The 22,576-nt window shown below is 44.6% G+C and overlaps 1 protein-coding gene across 1 annotated transcript in view; it reads right to left on the bottom strand.

Moving 5' to 3' along the window:
- Window positions 1-22,576, bottom strand: part of usp43b (ubiquitin specific peptidase 43b) — a 101,519-nt gene that overhangs the window by 50,032 nt on the left and 28,911 nt on the right. The window contains exon 3 of the mRNA XM_063217276.1: window positions 9,657-9,760. Within this exon, the coding sequence (XP_063073346.1) occupies window positions 9,657-9,760 (104 nt within the window). The remainder of the gene's footprint in view (window positions 1-9,656; window positions 9,761-22,576) is intronic.

Raw genomic sequence — 22,576 nt, 5'->3', positions numbered from 1 at the left:
CCCGACCCATAGGTTGGGAACCACTGGTCTAGTTTACTATGTTAGACAAATAGGGTATCAGGTTCATTTTTAGTATTGAAGGGGAGTTACAGCAAGTCAGAGCAGGCATATTACATGCTGGAGGAACAAATAATACTGTGCTAATGGAGTGTAATCACATCCCTACTACACTTCCCTTGATAATCATAATCAGTCCAGCGTGCGAGAATGTGAGTGAGTGAAGCACACGATATGAAACACTTTGAGTCAAACACACCTTATCAGTTATGAACAATTTCGACAGTGACCTAATTATTTCATTCATCCCACTGTGACAATCACTGATTATGAATGGGATAATTTGAAATATTCAAATACAGATAAAGCATGAGTGTGTCAATAAGAACAACAACAACACACCTACTGTAATGCAATAGAAAGGATATAATGTTGCTCTTTCTCCTTCCCAACAACAAGACATCCCTGAAGAACTGCTGAATAGACCTCCAAAGACCAAGTCCACCTGAGACATACCATTCCTTCAAATCCTATTGCATAATCATGGATATAATTTAATTAACTACATCTGTCTAAATTCTGAAAGCTAATGCTGCAGAACTTTTAAATAAGTTAAGGTCAGACAGGTTAATTGTAATATAATACGTGTATAGACGTATAGGATTTTTTAATTCAGTCTTAATTATATTTTATTATTGCCAGTATTTCATTTTAATCTCCTCTGGCTACTGTGTGTTTTTTAGACTTAGGTTTATGTACTGTTGTAATTGTTTATTTGTGTTTACAAGTGTATGTTGCATGGCTCCTAAGTATGGTAAGTTGTATGACCATAAAGGTTTTTATTAATTAATCCATTCATTCATTTAAATGTATATTGTGTATAGAGGTGGGGCACTGTTAGGTAACACCATCGTCACAATCTGTCATTCTCTTCTCTTTAGCCTGGCCCCACTCCAGAGTCCTAACACTGCTAACGAGACAAGCCCCCTGGAGCTCACCCTGTCTACCTGCCAAATCTCTGAAATTACATTACAGTAAGAATAGAAACTGAAAAATAAACCGAGCCCAGTTATCAAGTAGCACAACAAAATGGTACACCTGAAACACTAAAAAAAAACCCAGAAATCTAAGAAAGATTCAGCACACTGTTCATTTCAACAGCAAATAATTTATTTGCTGGTGGAATGGACAGTGTGCAGGATCTATCTTACACTTAAATCACAACCTGGGGAAATATCCTTCACACCTGTCCAACTACAGAGGTGTGCAAAAGCGCTCTCTTTGAGCTGTTTTAAGACATAGATGAATGCAGGGTAAACTGCTGAGTAAATGTTCAGAAGTTAAAGAAAAACAAAACAGATGGCATCTCAAGGACTGCAAACAGACAGCGATATAAGCTCTAGTGCCAGAAACAGTGTCTCCCTTTCCTTCCTCAATTTCTCCATAGAAGACAAGTAGTAGGGTAGTTGATACACCGAGCTCTTCCGTGTGGTGCGTCTCCAGTTCAATAAACTAAGCAAGTGAAGAGGTAGAACACACTCAAGGTTCTTCTTTTCTTCTTTTTCATTTTTTACTTGTTACATTGCAGCACAACACAAGTTAAAATGTTTCATTGTACGTCAGCGTCTAAAAATTCGTCGACAGAAACAAGGTGTTGTTTCATTTAAAGTTGCACTGCCCATTCACGTATATATTTTTTACTTTTTATTTATTTTTATTTATTTGTTACAAGGATAGCCCCTTGAGATGTGCCATCTCATTTTCGAGGGGGTCCTACTGACAGTAGTACAGTACAAAAACAGAAAAGAAAACAACAGTAGATATAGATGCACACACTCACTCACTCACTCACTCACTGACTGCCGTTGCTCTCCAAACTACCCCACCTGTATGTATGTATGTATGTATGTATGTATGTATGTATGTATGTATGTATGTATGTATGTATGTATGTATGTATGTATGTATGTATGTATGTATGTAGGTATGTATGTATGTATGTATGTATGTATGTATGTATGTATGTACGTACGTATGTAACCTGATTGGGCCGAGCTGACAGCGAGAGTAGAGAAGTGCTCTACAAAGTTCACTAACTACGGCAACATTGAAACTGAGAAGAAGTAGTTACTGCACTTTGCCTTTGCACGGCAGTGTAGCAGTACAGTGGCCCAGAGTACAGTCAGAGATTCTTTAAGTATATAGAGATATGCCAATGTAATAGGTTGCTATGGGCACCTAACATGACCAGGTTCCGGTCTGCCTAAAGGGGCGTGTCATAATACTCCTAGCATTGAATAGAACAACAGTCCTTAGGTCTGCCTAGGTCTGCCTAAAGGGGGATCCCCCCCCCCCTTGCAATAATAGAACCCGGAAACAATGGGCCAATGGAACCTCTCTCTCTCTACTCTCTCTGGTACAGTAGAGTTGAAAGAGCTGGTGAGCCGATAGTGGAGACAAAGCCATTACACAACACGCATGATTTTTTTTTTTTTGTCCTGTCAGCGGTGGTCAGCAGCACACTGCAGTAGACAGGGTCAATGACAACATTGACCAGGGCCAGGACAAAGTAATCTGAAAGGGCCCCCCACCACCAGGTACATTACGTTCAATGTAATGAGGACAACATTCTGGGCCCCATCTCTCCCTGGGCCCAGGACAACTGGCCCCTTGAGCCCATGTCAGTACTGGCCTCAGCCTGCCCCTCAGCCCTCAACTCTGGAGACCAGTGGGATTGAGGAACTTCTGCCTGGCCCTAACCCCTCTCCGTCGGCAGGATTGAATTAAATCTGACACTTACTTAAAATCCCTTTATCTTGGTCTTTGGTCAGAGAAGACACTGCACACACAGACACAGAGGAGTATGTCTCGCTACAGTAAGGCCCTCTCTTTTGCAGCGCTGGAGAATGGATATGGGATTTTGAATACACAACATGCAAAGCAGGACCACTGAGCAGAAAGGAAGGGAGGGAGAGAAACATACAAGTCAAGTCAAGTAGGTTTTATTGTCAATTTCTTTACATGCACTGGTCATACAAAGAATTTGAAATTACATTTCTTGCTTTCCCATACAGACATAGACTAAATCTAGGTAAGGACATAGACAGTATAGACATAGACAGTACTTATACATGGACTTAAGACAGTATGGACATAGACAGTGCTCATACAGACATTTAAAGTGCAAGACTGGACAACAGAAGACTTGTAGAGGACATACATTAAGAGGTATTGTTGTGCTTTTGTGCTTTTCCTAAAAAGTCCTTTATAGCGTTCTGACATGGTAATAGTAGCATTTTAAAGAAAAATAAATATTAAAAAGGTCTGTCAAGTACACCAGCAGCAGTGTGTGTGTGTGTGTGTGTGTGTGTGTGTGTGTGTGTGTGTGTGTGTGTGTATGTATGTGTGTGTATGTGTTTAGTGCAGGTAGAAAGTGCGGTGTGCGTCTGTGTGTGTGTTCGTGTGTCTGTGTGTGTGTGTGTGTGTGTGTGTGTCAGTGTGTGTCAGTGTGTGTATGTTTGGGTTTAGTGCAGAAAGTGCAGTGTGCTTGTGCTTGTGTGTGTGTGTGTGTGTGTGTGTGTGTGTGTGTGTGTGTGTGTGTGTGTGTGTGTGTGTGTGTGTGTGTGCGTGTGTGTGTGTGTGTGTGTGTGTGTGTGTGCATGTTTTGAGTTAGTGCAGGTTGAAAGTTCAGTCACAAGTATAGTAGTGCAGGTGGAATGTTCAGTCGCAGATATGGTGGTGGGGGATGGGGGGGGGGGGGGTGTCAGTGGCCTTGCTGGCTAGAGGCTGACAGTGGAGGGAGAGTGGGTTGAGTGTTCAGCATCTTGATCGCTTGGTGCATTGTGCTGCTCGCCAGCCTGGTGGTACGGGTACGGAGGCGCCTGTACCTCTTTCCAGAGGGCAGGAGGCTGAACAGTTTGTGTGCAGGGTGGCTTGTGTCTTTGATGATCATCAGTGCTTTCCGGGTGAGGCGTGTGGCGTAAATGTCCTTTAGGGAGGGGAGTGGTACTCCAATGATCTTCTTCGCTATGTTCACAACACGCTGGAGTGTCTTCCTGTTTTTCTCCGTGCAGCTTCCTCCCCACACTGTGATGCAGTTGGACACGACGCTCTCTATGGTTCCTCTGTAGAATGTTGTCATGATGGAGGGTGTAGCACTTGCCTTCTTTAGTTTGCGCAGGAAGTAGAGACGCTGATGGGCCTTCTTCGCCAGTGATGTAGGGTGGTCCAAGAGAGGTCGTCGCTGATGTGCACTCCAAGGAACTTGGTGCTGCTCACTCTCTCCACAGCATCGCCGTCGATGGTCAGTGGTGGCAGTTGTTTTTGGACCCTTTGGAAGTTGACAACAATCTCCTTGGTCTTGTTGACATTCAGCAGGAGGTTGTTGTCTTTGCACCATCTGGCCAGCAGGTCTACTTCTTCTCTGTAGTGAGTCTCATCGCCCTTGGTGATGAGGCCCACCAGTGTTGTATCATCCGCAAACTTCACTAGATGGTTAGTGACTGTGGGTCGTTGTGCAGTCGTGTGTTCAGCAGCGTGAACAGCAGGGGGCTGAGAACACAACCTTGCGGAGCCCCCGTGCTCAGGGTCAGGGTGCTTGAGGTGTTGTTCCCTACCCGTACTGCTTGTGGTCTTTGCATCAGGAAGTCCAGCAGCCAGTTGCAGAGGGAGGTGCTGAAACCTAGTTTGTCCAGTTTTCTGATGAGTTGTTGTGGTATTATGGTATTGAATGCTGAACTGAAGTTAATGAACAGCATTCTCACATATGAGTCTTTATTGTCCAAGTGGGTGAGGGCTGGATGGAGGGCAGAGCAAATTGCATCCTCCGTGGATCGCTTGGCTCAGTATGCGAACTGGTAGGGGTCCAGGGTGGGGGGTAGGGTGGCTTTGATGTGTGACAGGACTAGCCGTTCGAAGCACTTCATGATTATGGGCGTTAGTGCTACAGGACGGTAGTCATTGAAGCATGATGGTGATGATTTCTTCGGCACAGGTATGATGGTAGCAGCTTTGAAAAGTGATGGGATGACTGCTTGCTCCAGAGAGATGTTAAAGATGTCTGTGAAGACATCCTTCAGCTCTTCTGCACAATCCTTCAACACTCGGCCTGGTATGTTGTCTGGGCCAGCTGCTTTGCGTGGGTTGATGGTGGCCAGTGTCCTCTTAACACTGGCAGAGGACAGGTAAAGGGGTTGATCATGGGGGGGAGGGGGAGTTTTCTGTGGGTGAGGTGTCATTTTTGTGCTTTCAAAGCGGGCAAGAAACTGTTCAGGTCGTTTAGCAGAGAGGTGTTGTTGTCACAGCTTCGTGGTGCAGGCTTATAGTCCGTGATGGCCTGTATGCCCTGCCACAGGCTCTGTGCATCTCTGCTGTCTTTGAAGTGTGTTGTTATTTTGTCTGAGTATTCCTTTTTTGCTTTCCTGATGCCCTGGGACAGGTTTGCCCTTGCTGTCTTTAGGCCAGCTACGTCTCCTGTTCTGAAGGCTTTGTCTCTGGCCCTCAGCAGTCGGTGAGGGAGACTGAAGGATAGAGACAGGTACTGCAAGGGCAGAGACACATTTTGTGTGTGTGTGTGTGTGTGTGTGTGTGTGTGTGTGTGTGTGTGTGTGTGTGTGTGTGTGTGTGTGTGTGTGTGTGTGTGTGTGTGTGTGTGAGTGAGAGAGAGAGAGAGAGAGAGAGAGGAGAGAAATAGGTAGATAGACAGTGCGACAGAAAGAGAATGAGAGAGATAGAGGGCAGCTCAAAGGCAGACAGAGAGACAGAGTACATGAGAGAAACAGAAGAAAGAAAGAAAGAAATGATAGATGAAGAAGGAAAAGAGGGATTCCAATTCCGACACACAGAGAGAGCATGCAACACCAAGGAGAAAGACCAAAACACAAGATGGAGAGAGTGTGAGGCGAGCGAAAGAACGAAGAGAGAGAGAAAAAGAGAAAAAGAGAAAAAGAGAGAGGGTCAGCCATTAAGATTCCAGGCAGGAAGTGTCCCCTGACAGCAGGGCCCATGAATCACGCGCTTTCCCACCACATCTCAGCTTGGCGCTTTAGCTGGAGCTGGAGCTGTGACTGGGCCTTTTCACCAGTCCAGCACCCTCTATGTATGTTCGCGCACGCATTTATTGGTGCGCGCGTGTGTGTGTGTGTGTGTGTGTGTGTGTGTGTGTGTGTGTGTGTGTGTGTGTGTGTGTGTCACTCGCCACACAAACCAGAACGCACACCACCTCACCTCATCCAGGAGGCAGCCAGCCAAAAACATTGACGCACTGGGAACTAGAACTGACCAATGCATATTCCCCATTGATTAATAGTGTATTAGGTAGAGAGCTGGGGGTACTGATTTTGGAATAATAATAATAAAATTTATTTGAAATAAGAAGATATGTTTAAAGTCAAGTCGAAGATAGGGAGAATGAGAATCGGTGTATAACTTTGCTGATTTGATAGGGTGTTGCACAGCTTACAGACTTGGTCTCACTGACCAAGACATCCATCTCAGAAGGGTTTTAAACACAGTTTCCTCGAGGGGAACTCCTACTATTGCAAATCGCAATTGAAAATCATGAGACAATTGCTTAAAATAAGGTTGAAAGCTTATCCAACATGTTGAAAGTGATGTACTCACAGTCTTGTTATACTTCACTGCTCTATCGATTCATCAAGTGTATCCTTCATAATGCCATTAACAGGAGCTGAGGCTAATATTAGTACAGCACAGCATAAATAATTATACTGCAATTTTTATTATAAATAATACAGAAGAGATAAAATGCTACGCAGTAAAAGTGCTACTTGAACACTTAGAGAGCACTTTGGTACCAAATACACTCTAGGATGTTAAATCAACTCTCTATGTCTTGAATTAACACTTCATGTTTTAAATGCGTAGTAACACTGGCCTGGCATAAGAGGATTTATTTCCAAAAGAAGCACAGTGAGCCCTGGATGCCAGAACGGCAGACTGCTGCTACCTAAACACTTTTAAAAGCACAAATTGTTTGTCTGCTCTGCCGGTGGAGTAGGCAATTAGCTGGGAGGTGTTTGATGTATTTCTGGCGAGACACCGGGCGGCTGCCAACCAACGTCTGAACGGAGCGGAGCGGAGCAGAGCAGAGCGGTCCTCAACAGATGGGGGGGCCTATCTTGGACTTGGAAAAACCACTTCACACACAGACTCGGGTAAGTGCTGTGAAAAATGTTATCAGCCTTCCGCAAGGAACTACTGACGGCTCCACACACCACAGACGTGCACAGGGCAGGGTACGGTAGGGGATTGACGAATTAAGGGATGGTAAGCGGTGTGCATTGATGGGTGTTTGGGAAGGTAGTAATATGACCTTTGTATGAATAATATTGTTACTGCTGACATTTCCCTTTTGTGATTCAAAACGGACTAAAAAAAGACATTGACCAAAATAACAGTTTCCAAAACCCGTAGGATGTTCCCTTCCAACAGTGAGGCGGTGGTTGCTGACTAATTGCTCTATGTGACGTCTTTTGGACCGCTTTAACATAGGAAAACAGGGTCCAGCTGTCAGATGGCTCCATTTTTGTGTGTGCCATGGCGGAAGTACGTATGTACGTACGTACTGTAGCTGCAGCCCACTTCATTCCCTGACTAAAGGCTGTTCAGTCTGTCAGCTGTCCGTTGGCATGGGACAGACTCTCAGCAGGCTTCGGGGCTTAATGGCTGCACACTGAGAAAGGGCCTGCTGCAGAAAGGGCCAAAGATTGCCTTTATCTCACTTGGAAGGCTGCAGGCCCAACACTGGGAGCTGAACACACACAAAAGCCCTGTCGAGTCAGCCCTAACAGCACGGCCAAAACAACACAGTCAATGGATAACACTCCCCAATGTTAAATGTGTGTTTTTGCCGTGTGTGTGTGTTAGATACATAGAGAGAGAGAGAGAGAGAGAGAGAGAGAGAGAGAGAGAGAGAGAGAGAGAGAGAGAGAGAGAGAGAGAGAGAGAGAGCGAGTGTCTAGTAGGGACCCCCTTACTAGGCCTGTATGTGTTTGTGCATGTATTTATTGGTGTGTGTGTGTGTGTGTGTGTGTGTGTGTGTGTGTGTGTGTGTGTGTGTGTGTGTGTGTGTGTGTGTGCACGCACGCGTGTGCGTGTGAGTGTGTGTGTGAGTGTGTGTGCGTGTGTGTGTGTGCATGTGTGTGCGCGCGTGTGTGTGTCTGGTAAGGCCTCCACTGCTGTGCCTCAAATACCTCCTATTCACCCTGTCCCTCCATTCAAAGCACACAATTTTCTCCCGCTCTAGCTGGGGAAACCTTTTCAATCCAAAGACAAAAAGATGACTTCAACCAAGCACTCCTAAGGATGAATCCTCCTGCTCCATCCCACTGAGGGTGTGCTGTAAGCGGAGCTGGCTACATTTCAAGCATGCTGCAGGCTTCCAATAAATACAGGATGCGAAGTACACTGGAACAAGAAATGAGTCAACGTTGTCAGGCACAGAGAGGGTATGAAACGAAAGCATCTTGGATTGCGAATGCCATCAGCCACGGAGAATCACCACAGATTGAGTACTCTTATGACTGATTCTTCCACGAGATTCCTGCTCACAAGGCCAGACAGAGCTGATGAGGCCCTATGGCCTGCACACCAGGACAGAGAGAGAGCTGGAAACCCCAAGGAGCTAGTCTGGACTTGATTCTGATTCTGTACATAATCTCTGTTTTTTTATTGATTTTTAATATTTTTTTTATAGCATCTGTGTTGGTATAAAACCACAGGGAATTAGCTGATTTTGCACAAGTAAAGAAAAGTTCTGAATAAATTTGACATTTCACTTTGAAACTCCCCTTCCCACTATTTCCATTACTTCTTTTTAATTGCTTTTCACAGCATTGCAGATCTGTTGAAACGCCACAATCACAGGGGAGACAAACAGGAGGGATTGTCCTCAATTAGATCTCCCAGACATTAAATTGGGCATCAACTTTGATTGACATGGACAGCCGTGGGGGAGAAGGGCCTATACACTTCATCTCTGCTGACGAACACCCTGTAATTAACTTTTCAGCAGCGCGCAAAATTGGCTGACACGTTATGGCATCAATTACACTAAAATCGCTGGTCACAAAAAAACACTATGACCTTCTGCGTCCATCATTAAGAGCTGAACTCAAGCCAGAGGTGCATTATCCATCTTACCGGAGAGTAATAGCAGAGGAGGTTTAATATCATTAAAGCTCATGGTTGTAATGATGATGACACACACTGAGGAAGGCAGAACGCTGAAACGTGTCAGTGTAATAAAAAAGAGTTGATGCATGGTGCGACCTCTACTTGCTTTTCAGTAGTAATGATGGCCTGTTAACAGACAGAGGGACGGGTCACGGCTATACAGGAAATGATCCCATGTAGTGCTTGACATAAAACTAACCCCCCTAGGCTAGCTAGCAATAATGTCTTGAGTAGCTTTGCATTGATATGGTGAAGAGTCCAGACGGACACTTCTGCCCTTTGGCCATTTCGAGTAACAAATTGTGACATGTTGTGAAGCTGAAAATCCAATGGAATCCAACGACAATGAAAAGCAAAAAAAAAATGTTTTGCTGTGTCTCCCTCTCTCTGTGGATCCATCTCTGGAAAACAAACAAGCAAACAAACAAACAAACAAACAAACAAATCACAGTTGCATAACTCACTTGTACTGTGCCTGAAAGTGCTCCTGCACAAAGCTGTGGCGCTCTCCTGGCTGCTGTGGGAGCAGAGCATCTCCTAGCGGCGCCCCCTCTGGTCCTCCGAGGGCCTGCAACAACAACAACAGACGCACACACATTGGAACTTGTAAGCACATTACCGCTGACAGGAATCCCTTCCTCCCTGTCTGACAACAAACAAAGTGTCTGTAATAACAGTGGCTTGAATACTAATCCTATGATGGTGCTAAAGTAGGCAGTCGGCTCGGCAAAGCGCTGTGAAAAACACCGTGATTAAAAACAGGCATTACAAGATGGTGCAGAGCATAACTCTGGAGGCTGCGGTCGTGACTGTGGACCAAATTAGCCTTTGTTCGTGTTCCTCTGTGCCCACGATTCACTTGTTGTGTGTTAGAGCCCTCTTTAGACCAGGGAGATATACCAGAAAGTGACACGGTTTCATAACACGACGTGGAATATTGAATACAGCACAAAACCTCAAAGACGGGCCTTGTCTATGAATTTTCTCATTCACTCAGATTGTGACAGTCAAGAGACAAGTTGGTTGAAAGTGAGTGGGCTGCTTTTTGTAGACTTTTGAATGGCAAAGGTAACAATGAGGTGTTTTCACAAGTTACTGACAAAGTTCACATCACTGAAATGAAATGATTCTGGAAACGTAAACTTTTGTAAAGTAGAAAAACATTTTTGCTGCCTTAAAGGGGCTCTAGGTAGGATTAAAAGTTTAATTAATCACTGTCCCGAGTCAGCCGATGCTTATTTGAGTCATTAGTAAGTGAAGGATGACTCTCGCGACCACTTTCACAGTCTGCTGTCAGAGAACCCCAAATGCAGCTTTTGACAGAGCAGTCCACTAGTGTCGTGGGAAACACTTCTCATACGAATAATAGCTTTACATACCGTATTCAGATTTGTATCAACTGCTGGCATTCTGTGATGAAAAACATTCTCACAGCGAGTTTATTTAAACAGCATGTTTTCATGACTACCGGTATGCAGATTTTGAGACAGGCATGCCACGGGCACCGGGCAAAAGTCGTCATCCTACATTGTGCCCCTTTAAAGTATCTCTAGACAGGCCTTGGGAGTCTAGTAGGAGACAGGTGTTGAAAACACTGAAGCGAACCGCAGGCTTGCGCATCTGAAGGTCAAAAAACAAGTGTGCGTGTCGTGTGTGACCACTAAAAAGCATACCAGACAGCGGTGACTCACCGAGGGACACCAGTGCAGAGCAGAGCAGTGCACTTCCACCACTCCACCATCAATTTCCTCAGGACACATTTAATCACTAAGCGCCAGGGACATCAGGACACCAACCAGTAGCTTCCACACAATAGCATCTCTCTCTCTCTCTCTCTCTCTCTCTCTCTCTCTCTCTCTCTCTCTCTCTCTCCCTCCCCTTCTCCTATTCATCACTGGGCATGCTAGTGAGTTAATGATGTACCCAGGCAAACATTAACAAAGAAGAACTTCACATAGTTGTCTCTGTCAGTGACACTAGCAGCCAGTAGTGGATGACTATAGGAAGTGGACAGTATCAGTAGTCAATCTTCCGACAAAGCACACAGTGTCTTGATGTGCAGATGTTTCTAATGCTCCAAAAATTACATTAATAATTACCTTATCAATTATTTTATTCAGCAATTAATGCATTTTTTACAAATCTATAAAATATTGTGGAATTCCTCAATAAAGCAAACGCACGTTCAACTTCTCAATGTAGCAAAGCAGCGTAGAGCACAGTATTTGTATCCAGTAACTTATACAAGTGATAAAACCTGATTATGTGTGTTAGGATACAATGTAATCAATAAATACACACACGCAAGGCCATAGTATGCAATTTTCCTTCAGGTGTAACACTCATAATATTAGTATATGTTATTGGTACCAATTAAATTAAGTTAATTAAATATTGATTGCTGACGAGCTGGAATGTACAGACAGAAATAATACAGTAAATCAGCATATTTTATTTTCCATTGAAAATGTCCCATTGCACAAGGCAAATACAGTAGCCTGTTTGTGCAGATTCTTACTGAAAAGACTTAACTGCACCATAACAACATTGCTATGACATTACCGAGAGGCTAACCATAACAACATTGCTATGACATTACCGAGAGGCTAACCATAACAACATTGCTATGACATTACCGAGAGGCTAGTAACAGGAAGTAGTAGGAAGAGGAAGTAACAGATTAAGACTTAATCATTACATTACAATTTTGGTGAGAATAAGGTTGTAGCATGGGCTATGCACAAAGGGGTTAAAGAGTGTTAACAGAAAGAAAACCCTTATCATTTCAAAAATTAGTGGTTGTTTGCATCCCTGGTATTATTTTATAATGAAATACTGGGAAAGTCTCAAATGTCTCACACAAATATAAAATGACATGCCTTGTTCATGTTTTTTTAATTTATTACACCAAGTATTACTCTTCTGCCTTTAGAGATGATGCAAAAACATATGCCTGTGAGAGAGGACCATGAAAAGCCTGTTTGAAGGGAGATATAGTTTTCTCAGGGGAATGAACAACTTCTTTCAAGCTTTCATCAACATCTTGTTGGAACATAGAAAATGATACAACTAAGGGAAAACTGCAAGTTATGACAGGATGTCTAGTTATCATGCCTGTGCCACTGAGTTCATATCAACCATCTCCAGACACACTGCAGCAAGGCATTCAGTCCTTCAGTTCTCATCCGCTAGGTGCTCCTTCCTTCCTTCCTTCCTCCTCCTCCTCCATTACTTGTCCTCTTCCTCCCACTCGATTAGTTGTTCTCCTCCTACTCCTCCATTACTTCCTCCTCCTCCTCCGCTTTCTCCTCCTCCTACTCCTCTAGTCTCTCCATCTCTGCAGTTCCCAGGCTGATGGCTGAGGCATGACCTCTCCTCCAGAACAAGAGTTTAAAAAAATGAAGGTTTTCGGTTTCCTCGGAAGAAAGAAAAGAAAGAAAAGTGAGAGTGGTCTCCAAAATGACAGGAATGCTGAGCGTGGGTTCTGATTGGCCGATCTGGCCCTCCTGCATGGATGCTGTCTGGCTGGGCAGCAGTCTGAGAGTGCAGATCGAAACACAAGCCTCTCCACAGCAACAGGGCCCTGGTAGCCAAGAGAATGGCTCCACTCTCTACCTCTTTTCTTTTCTTTTCTGTTCCTTCTTCTCTCTTAATCTGCACAATGTTCTCTCTACCTCCCACTCTCACGCTCACTCACTCACTCATGCTTCCTCCTACCTATTACCTTTCTCTGGGATTTGCCATACCCATCTCCTTTGTGCCGTTCTAATTCTTACACATCTCCTAATGACAGGCTTGAGTTTCGTCTCGAGTTTGTAAGCACACCGGGTACAAATCGGATTCACACACAAAAGTTTTGCGCCTGAGAGAGCACATCATTACTTTAGCAAACACGCAAGCTGTGAATTAAATGCAGAGAGAGGGGTTGAGTGCTGCTGGCAAACAAATTAGCTAAACTGTGTGGCTTGTTGTGGTTTTAAGAGGGGTCTACAGTAGGTACCAACAGCCTGTCTCAAGGGCCGATGAGAGCTTTGGACAGACCAAGGACAAAGTCATCTAAAAGAGCCCCTCCACCTAATACATACAATGAGGATCCAATTTTAGGGCACCCTCTCTCTGGGCCTGGGACAAATGACCCCTTTGTCCATCCCTGTCAGCTTCCCTGCCTGCAGGGTTTCTAGATGAGACTGATTACTTACAGCCCAAAAAATGCTCAAAATTCGCCTGGAAGCCCTAAATCCTGTCCAATTTGTACTATATTCTATTGATTTCTATGGCCATGAATTTGCAGGAAGAGCCTTTTTTTTTACCCATTTTGACCCACAGATGACCATCCTAAGCAGTTCAGTTGGGCGGGAAACCACCCAATCTGGCAACACTGCCTGTCTGTCTCCTGAGTCTGGAGGAGGCAGCACAGATATAGAGAATGGGCATTCCTCCGTTATCTCCTGAGTGTCTCATGGAATTCAGAGAACTGTGCGACCGTTACACTTATGAAAGGAGGTTTATCGTCTGTGAAAATTTCCCTCTTAGACTGACCCAAATCAGCCCACTGGTCTGTTTCCCTCGGCACAGCCCATTTAACTCCTTAGCGCAGAGCCTCTGCTACAACAAAATGGTAATGATCAAGTCTTCACCAAATAAACACTAAATGTTGTTATAATGTAGTCGAGTGTTTTCGGCAAAGAGTGAATAGGCCCGTCAACGGTCCCATCTGCAGTAAGAGGCTACTGAAAGGTACAGACAAGGAAGCCAGTGGTTGTACTGTACCACTGCACCTCGTTAGGGAAGGCTGAGGCTTGACAAGCACTGGAAACACAAAAGGCTTATGCATTCAATGTACAGTACGTACAGTAGGCCTACATATCCCAAGCTCTTGAAGAAAAGAACAAAAATCAACCATGTATGTCATCTTTTTTTTTTTAGACAAAAATCTTGACTAAAATAGCATCACATATGTAACCGCGTTAGAGCCAGCTCTGCGACCTGGATTCTGCCATTTATTTATAGATTCCACTTAAGCAGCGGCCTAAAAAAAATCAAGGATGATAACACAGACCAACGGCGGTCAATTCGGTCATAATCTACCTAGCCTGTACAGTAGTCAGTGGCACTGAATGTGTGAAATGGTCTTTCTTCCTGGTCATAATAGTGTGTCCCTGCCGTCATGACCAAAAAAGGTAGAGAATCTGAAGAAGAACTCAGTAGTTGAATCATTATTCTACCATGGAATTAAAAGGGACAAAAAGGATTCAAAGTGTGCAAACCCATACAAAGAACTCTGAAAAAAACTGAAGCCTCCTGAGTCATGGTGAGCAACCCTTACTTGTGTTTGACTTCAGAACAAATAGGCCAACAGGCCAAATTGAATCTAAATATCATTGTCTCTATTCTCTAAGGTCCTTACTCCAAAGAGCTATTGGCAATCCCCATTTCAATTCCGAGCAAATGTGAATACCGCTACAGAGAAAAATTAGGTTTGAAGGGGGTGAAAAGCCTGGCAGTTTGATTGCTGGAATTCTGTGGGGGTGTACTGTACAGTAGACTTGATGTCCTGATCCACTGGCCATTAATCGCTACAGTACACCAAAGACAATTGCTATACTGAACTAAACAATTTAATTCTTATGATGTTCTAAAAACAGGATGTGTTTCATTCCAACTCTACTGCAGTACAAACTGTGAAAAAAGCAGCGAAATGCTGATTAATTCTATAACTCCATGGATCACAGAATAATAACTTAAAGCTTTCTTATGAAATACACTTCGAGTTAACAAACCAAACATGTTTTCACTGCAGTAAAAAAGCCAGAGAACCAAGACAGTCTAATAATCCTAAGAAGTGGTTAAACAAGATCCCGTCTTCATCGTTTGACAACAAAAGCACCCCTGTTGGCTTGAAAATCCTTTAATCTAATCAAAACCCTGCAATGTCTTCAGTTCCAGTCAGAGTGATGTCTATCATCTATAGGCCCTTCAGTACAACGCCTTTCACCTTGGGACAGACAATGGCAAACAGACAGACAGGGAGAGAAAAACCAAAAGAGATTGAAACAGAGAAAGCGGAAACTGACAGAGACAGACACAAATAGAGAGAGAGAAACAGAAACGGACAGAAAGAGACAGAGAAAGAAAGATGAATATGTGTGTGTGTGTGTGTGTGTGTGTGTGTGTGCGTGTGTGTGTGAGAGAGAGAGAGAGAGAGAGAGAGAGAGAGAGAGAGAGAGAGAGAGAGAGAGAGAGAGAGAGAGAGAGAGAGAAACAGACATAGAGATATATGTGAGAGTGAAAACTAGAAAGAGAGAGAGAGATGAAACGTCGGCAGACAGAGAGACAGCTAGATGTAGGTGGGTAGCTTTCCCAGCTGTGAGCCCTAATCGGAGTCAAGCGGTCTGCGTGTGGGCAGCTAAGCGGGCAGGTCCACTCCAAGGGCAGGGCAAGGCAGCATTAAAAGCCTCTGTGATGTCCAGCCACACATCCTGCCCACGGACCGCTCAACCGCACACAAGGGGGACATTTCACATTTCACGAGACACAAATCATGTCACTGCACCGCACTGCTACCCCCCCCCCCCACTCCTGTTTGGATGGCTGGAACATGCCGTCAGCCATAAATCACTGGGGCTTAACGCTGGGATGATTGTTTTGACATTCCCGTGTATGCAGAACGCATGGTGAGTGGTGTGTACATCCCTGATGTGTTTAGACAGAGAGGCGATCCGTAATCTAAAGTGAGCTGAGGGGCCTGTTGGGTTGGGTTCCCTCCTCTGGCAGGGCAAGGTGGTCTGCTGCTACTACTGCTGTTATACCCAGTGGTCGAGTTGTAAAATCAAACTAGTGGTGATAGTCATAGATGTATTCTGATTATTGGGGGTTCGTGGGTTTCTACCCCGCGAAAATTTCTAAAATACAGTTGTTAAAAGTACAATTTTAATGCAATATGTGAGTGTATAGCCTATAAATGAATATAGATCAATGGTTTTAGAGGGGGATGATTTTTGATCATTTCCATTGAGGGTGGATGATGTTTGATCATTTTAATTGTAGGGGGGATAACATCTCCCCTCATCTCGAGCCCTGGATATACCCGAAAGTAGGGGACAAATGGGTCAGCTGTTCCGGGCCCAGAGATAGAGGTGGGGGTCCTAGAATTGCATCCGTCCTTATTACATTGTATGCATTAAGAGAGGGGGCTCCTTACAGTTTGTTTCGGGGCCCCTCCAAAGCTGCCAGCGGCCCTGCTGTTGCTAATACATGGCTACATGTGTATTGGCTACAGGGGGAAAAAAGCGCATCAGTGTTTTTCAACACTAGGGCCGGGACCCCTTGGGATCATCTGGAATTCAAATGTGGTACCAGTAACAGTAACAGTAAATATTCGGACTGAAATGCCACATACAATTTCAGACTTAAAATCCATCCATAGCATAATCCATCCAAGTTAGTTCGTCATGGGTTTCTTTGGTCGCTAAAAAATGTGTAGTATAGGGTCTCAGAAATTTTGGATGTCAAAATGGGGTCATGCGCCAAAAAAGGTTGGGAATCCCTTGTATATAGGTGGAAAACTGTCGTGAAGAAAGTGCAGTGCAGTGCAGTGCAGTGCGCTGAACTCAGGGCTGCATTAGTGTTACATTAACTGAAGAGCTGCTGCTGATGCCTATCTGCACAATCAGGGGATGAACAAAATGCAGCCTTAGGCATTTATTTTAATGCTGCAACACTTAAGTGAGTGAGGATGGAGAGAGGGAGGGAGAGAGGGAGGGAGGGAGGGAGGGAGACTTTCCCATGGAAAACCTCCAGGCCCTTTTGCCTCCTTGCTGAGCCCTTTCCGAGCCCTTTCCGAGCCCTTCAGTCAATATTTAAGTCAGGGAGCTGGAGCCAAAACGATAATGTACTGCTGTATGTACCCGAGTCCATCCATATGTGTGCGTGAGTGGGTGGTCTTGGGAGAGCCAGCGGTCTCGCACAGTGACTGTCAAATAGATTGTGTTTTGGATGTGTTGGGATGTGGTGGGGTTTGTCTTCACCTCAGATACCATTTCCACAAGGGCTGGACTGGCCATATGCCATACAGGGCATTTGACCGGTGGACTGTTGATGATTTTGGCCTGGCCTTCCCAGTTATACAATGGTATCAGTTCTCATGCCGCTACAGCAACCCTCTCCAGATCAGATTTAAATATTACTTTTGGCTGGTCGGGGTCAAAATAACTGATATTAGCTGACTACACTATGTTGTTACAGGCTTCATTTCCCCTCTCATTGCCTGGCGAACTGGTCTGGACTGAGGATGCCCGGCCTGACTTTTCATCCAAGTCCAGCAGTGACTTCCACCTCCAGTGCAGAGGAACAGAACGAACTCATCAAGCTAAGAGCTGCAACCTGAATGAGCAAAGAGTAAGTGGCTGGTGAGGTATTCTATGGCTTCGAGAAACATCCGCAACAACCAAAGCAAAGCAATCGCACTCAAACATCAGCTGAACCGCGATGAAAACAGACTCAGTGGACTCTGAATGAACTTTTGAAAAAAAAGAAACAACAACAAACCTCCATCCCTTGTGCTCCGCACCTTTCAGTGGGCTAAATGAATTTGAGGGATTTAGATTAATGACAAAGATTGCATGCTGAATTAAGCGGGAGCGAGACTAGAGGGACTCTGCTCTCCTTATGGGAATGACAATGAGAAGTGACAGAGACAGAAAGAGAAGAGAGAGATGACAACAAGGAGAGAGAGAGAGAGAGAGAGAGAGAGAGAGAGAGAGAGAGAGAGAGAGAGAGAGAGAGAGAGAGAGATGGAGGGAGAGAGGGGGAGAGAGAGAGGGAGAGATGGAGGGAGAGAGGGGGGGGGAGAGAGAGAGAGACAGAGAGACAGAGACAGAAAGAAGCTACAGTGTGTGTGTGTGTGTGTGTGTGTGTGTGTGTGTGTGTGTGTGTGTGTGTGTGTGTGTGTGTGTGTGTGTGTGTGTGTGTGTGTGTGTGTGCATGCACGCCTGTCAAGAATGTTGTTCCATTTCCTAGTAAAACAACACAATGCAACAGTTTGCTAACGGTATACACATTTTTAAGGACCAAGCACTTTTGTCACAAATCTAAATGTATTTTTCAAAAAGAGTTGTCACGAAAATGGCTGACAGACAGAAAGACAAACCTGTTGTTCTTTCTACAGTAGCTGTTCGGCAGTGTCGTTTTGTCGTTCAAGTTGGATAGCTCCACACAAAATTACAACAGTAGCCTTCACTGAGCAAGGGCCTATGCTAAGAAGCTGGTTCAGTGAAGAGGTAAATCATCTAATAGAAGAGCCTGGAGTCCTCATTTTCCAAATTCTTAGTATAGGCCCCAAAACCGCTGGCTCTGTGCATGTGTGAAATCTTTAATCAGGGCCAGCCGAGTCATTGAAGGTGTTTGCTCGAGATCAAGATCTCTGAAAGGCTTCTGGTTAGTTAGCGTGCTCCTGTCAGAACATACCATCTTAATACTGCTGAGGTCCCTCACTGGGTTCTTATTTTACTGTCATGCAGGGAGAGACTCGTGCTATAGAGTGTTTTAGCATTGTAAGAAGAAAGGAAGAGCAAAAAACTATTGTACTGTATTTTTTATAATATAATATAATATAATATAATATAATATAATATAATATAATATAATATAATATAACCAATCAATTTTTCTAATTTCATACTTAAAGGAGCTACAGTGAAACCTGTCTTTCAAGATACTGACCTATGTTACATGTCGGTCAAACCAAGCCATTGACACACTACCAACACTCTAAAAACCTTTTTTAGCTGAACACGAGTTCAATTTTCAGAACTTGTCATGTCATTGATTAAACACATTCCAGATTGATCATGGTGATTGATCTGAATTTTTACCACGATTGGTCCCTTGGCAGTAAGAGAATAATGGCCGGGAGGGAGAGTTTTAGCACTACTAGTTTGCGAGGACGGTAGAATACGCATTCTCTTCAGGAAACAAATCATGGAAGTAGAGAGGCCTTTCACCAGAAGACCAATGTCCTGCTGGCCCTGCCCAGTCTCAGAATTATAAGCGCGGGTCCGTGGTCTAGCTCAGTCAGTTGCTGGCAACACACACAAACACACACGCACACGCACACGCACACACACAGACACGCAAGGCACAAATGCCTGCGGCTCGTACATCTAAGATAAAACCCCTCCAATATGTCATTACAAATGAATTACCAGTCCCTCCCCATACATCTCTCTGGACCAGAGTGTGTGCTCCACACAACACAACAGAAAACACACAACACACAAAACCTCCTCTCCACTCCAGTGCCATGGCCATCCTCTACTATTTCAATTCTTGTTATTAATCATCCACGCTCCACAGGATGGCAAGCAGGCTGATTAGACTTTTTTTTCTGTATCCCACAGCTCCAGTGATTTAGTCTGGGGCTCCGAAGCTGTCTGGTCTACTATGCCTATGTCTGTTGTTGCGTCTGTGTGTGGGAATCCCTTCTGGGCGAAATCAGTAAATGCTAAATTCTGGAGTAGTCAGCATTGATTGTGAGGCAGGCACTCAATCCATGGTGCGAAGTTCATCTCTCTTCGGCACACTAGAATTTGTATATGTGTGGGAGGGAGGGAGGGAGCAACAGGGACACGGAGGGAGAAAACGGAGGTAATCTTGTAAATAGTCCTGATGTTTACTGCTGGAGACATCATCCACTAGGAACGAGAGGGATGGGGATGGGGATGGGGGATGGGGGTAGGCGGTGGTTCCCATAGTGAGAGGGTTCCAGCACTGTCATCATGGCTACGGTCCATAGTAAATAATTTAGCCCTTTATAAGAGCAGTCACATGCGGGCTAGCACAGCACTCTTCCACAGCCAAGGGGGCTATAGCTGGAGGGCATGGGGGACAGTGAGTGATGGGGGGAGAGAGAGAGAGAGAGAGAGAGAGAGAGAGAGAGAGAGAGAGAGAGAGAGAGAGAGAGAGAGAGAGAGAGAGAGAGAGAGAGAAGAGCTTGGAGGCAGCCAGAGGGAGAAAGAGACAGAGAGTAAGAGAGAGAGAGAGGGCGAGAGGGAGAGAGAGAGAAAGAGATGCAAGAGAGTGAGAGAGAAGCAAACAGAGAAAAAAGACAGATGGAGGAGAGATAGAGTGATAGAAACAGCTATACCAGTCACACCGTCAGGGCAGTGTAAAATAATGGACTCACTTCACAGAGGTATGGAAGGGAAGCAGTGCTAAAAATAGCTCCATGGGATGGTGGAGGAAGACAAAACCCTTCATTGAGATAACACCCCCAGAGGCTTTCGGCAGGATAGGAAGGCTGCAAGACTAATATTCAGCAGAAAGTTCCTGATTGAAGTTGAGAAGCGGCGATCTTACCATTATAATATAGTAACACTAATCATCACGGTGCTGCTGAACCGCCCAGAGACTCATTCATTTTAATGCACCTGCGCTGTGATAGATGTTCTCCACTGCTGTGTATCTCTCTCTCTCTATCTATCTCTTCCTCTCTCTCTCTCTTCCTCTCTTTTTTTCACCTTCCTTCCTTTTGCACGGTCTCTATCTCTATTTGCTCTCTCTTTCGTCTTTTCTTTTCTCTCTCTCTCTAACTGTTTGCTATCTCGCCTTCTCTCTCTATTTCTTTTCTCTCTCTTTCTCTATTTGAACTCTCACTCTCGTTTTCTCACTCTCTCTATCTAAATTTGGGATTTTTTAATCCCATGCTTTAACAACTGAAGAGGAACAAAAGCAGCCTAAGAGCAGCCGCAGCAGCAGCGAGCATGTGAAGTGAAGTGAAGTGATGTGAGACTCAAGTCTGGAATCCACACATAGCCAGGGTTGCCAGATGTGACAGATGATTTCTGGCCCAATAAATGCTCAGAAAACACCTGGAGGGACTATATCCCGCACAATCTGAACTTCTGAATTCTATTGATTTCTATGGTCATAAATCTACAGAAAAAGCCACCCAACAGGTTTTTTTTACCCACAGCTGGCCATCCTAAACAGCCCAGTTGGACGGGAAGCCACCCAACCTGGCAACCCTGCACATGGCTGCTGATCCTCCATCGCCACTCACCATTACATTCACATAGAGGTGGTGCTGTGTGAGCCCTTGTTGCATGGCTACCCGTGCGGGGGACAGCAGTTGGGGGGAGAGAGAGGAGAGCACTCAGGGACCCCTGGCGACGGGAGTGTTGTGCCTGTCCAGTGAGCCGTGGTCGTCAAAACAACACGTATGGGATTTTTTTTTTCGGCGGGGGGCGAGCACACCACACCTGGAGGTCGGTCGGGGACTTGGCTAAACAATGTTGATGGGTTTACTCAGCCGTGATGCGTGGTGATGGCTTCACTCACTGCACAGCGCAGCTTGTCTGTCAATTTCTGTACTCCCCTCTGCACCTCTCTCTCTCTCTCTCTCTCTCCGCTTGTCTGCCTCTGCCAGAGGGACTACCACACTATACTGCGCATCCCCCTTCTGAAAACCCCCTCTACACTACAGAGGATGCCCCCAAGCCAAGCCAAGCCAAGGCAACCCTCTCCCAGCATTGTATGGGGAGGTCGGGACACATAGAAACTATCACTGTTTATGTAAATACAGATCTGGATATCAAAGCATGTTGAGCGCTGCTTGTGTTCATCCTGGAAGGGAATGTAGTAAAACCAAAAAGTGGAATCAATTCTAATTAGGATGTTTTAGGCTTATTTCCATTTTAGTGATTGATTGATTGATTGTTTGATTGATTGCTTTTTTGCCTATCTATCCAAACAGATGGATAACCACAATAGAAAGAAAGACACCACTCTAATCCAGTCTACATCACAATGGCATTGTTAAAGCCATGCTGGTCATTTTTGGCCTGCCATGTTATATGAAGTGTAAAACTGTCAATTAATTTTATTACCGAAAAGCTGCACTCATGATTACGGCTCTTGTATTTACTTAGTGGGACAGCATGGCACAAAGACAGATGTTTCGGCCTACGCCATCTCCAGCACTTCCTCAAAAAACAGTCAATGTCTTGCACCCTTTGTACAACTCCTATGTCAACACATGCCTCAGGGTAGGCTACATGATTAGGACACTGAAAAATCACCATAGAAGACACATGGAACGCCTGTAACATAACACATCAAACTTAAGTTAGTTATCTATTTCTGACATGGAAGTATTGTCCTCATACTCCTTTCTATCTCTGACATGGAAATATTGTCCTCCATTTGTCCACCATGTAACTTTACCTATTTTAAATCTTAACTTTATCATAGCATTGACTCAACTCATTCATCATTGTTCACGTTAAAAGCAATGGGACAGTAGCAGTGAGCCCATTCTGTATGCCTAAGGCGAACAAAAAGACTGTTTGTTTATATACAATCATGTACATTGCCTTACTGCCGTGCT

This window comes from Engraulis encrasicolus, chromosome 2, assembly GCF_034702125.1.
Source record: "Engraulis encrasicolus isolate BLACKSEA-1 chromosome 2, IST_EnEncr_1.0, whole genome shotgun sequence".
NCBI lineage: Eukaryota > Metazoa > Chordata > Actinopteri > Clupeiformes > Engraulidae > Engraulis > Engraulis encrasicolus.
Note: the sequence above shows the minus strand (reverse complement) of the source record. Positions and strands in the feature narration are given on the sequence as shown.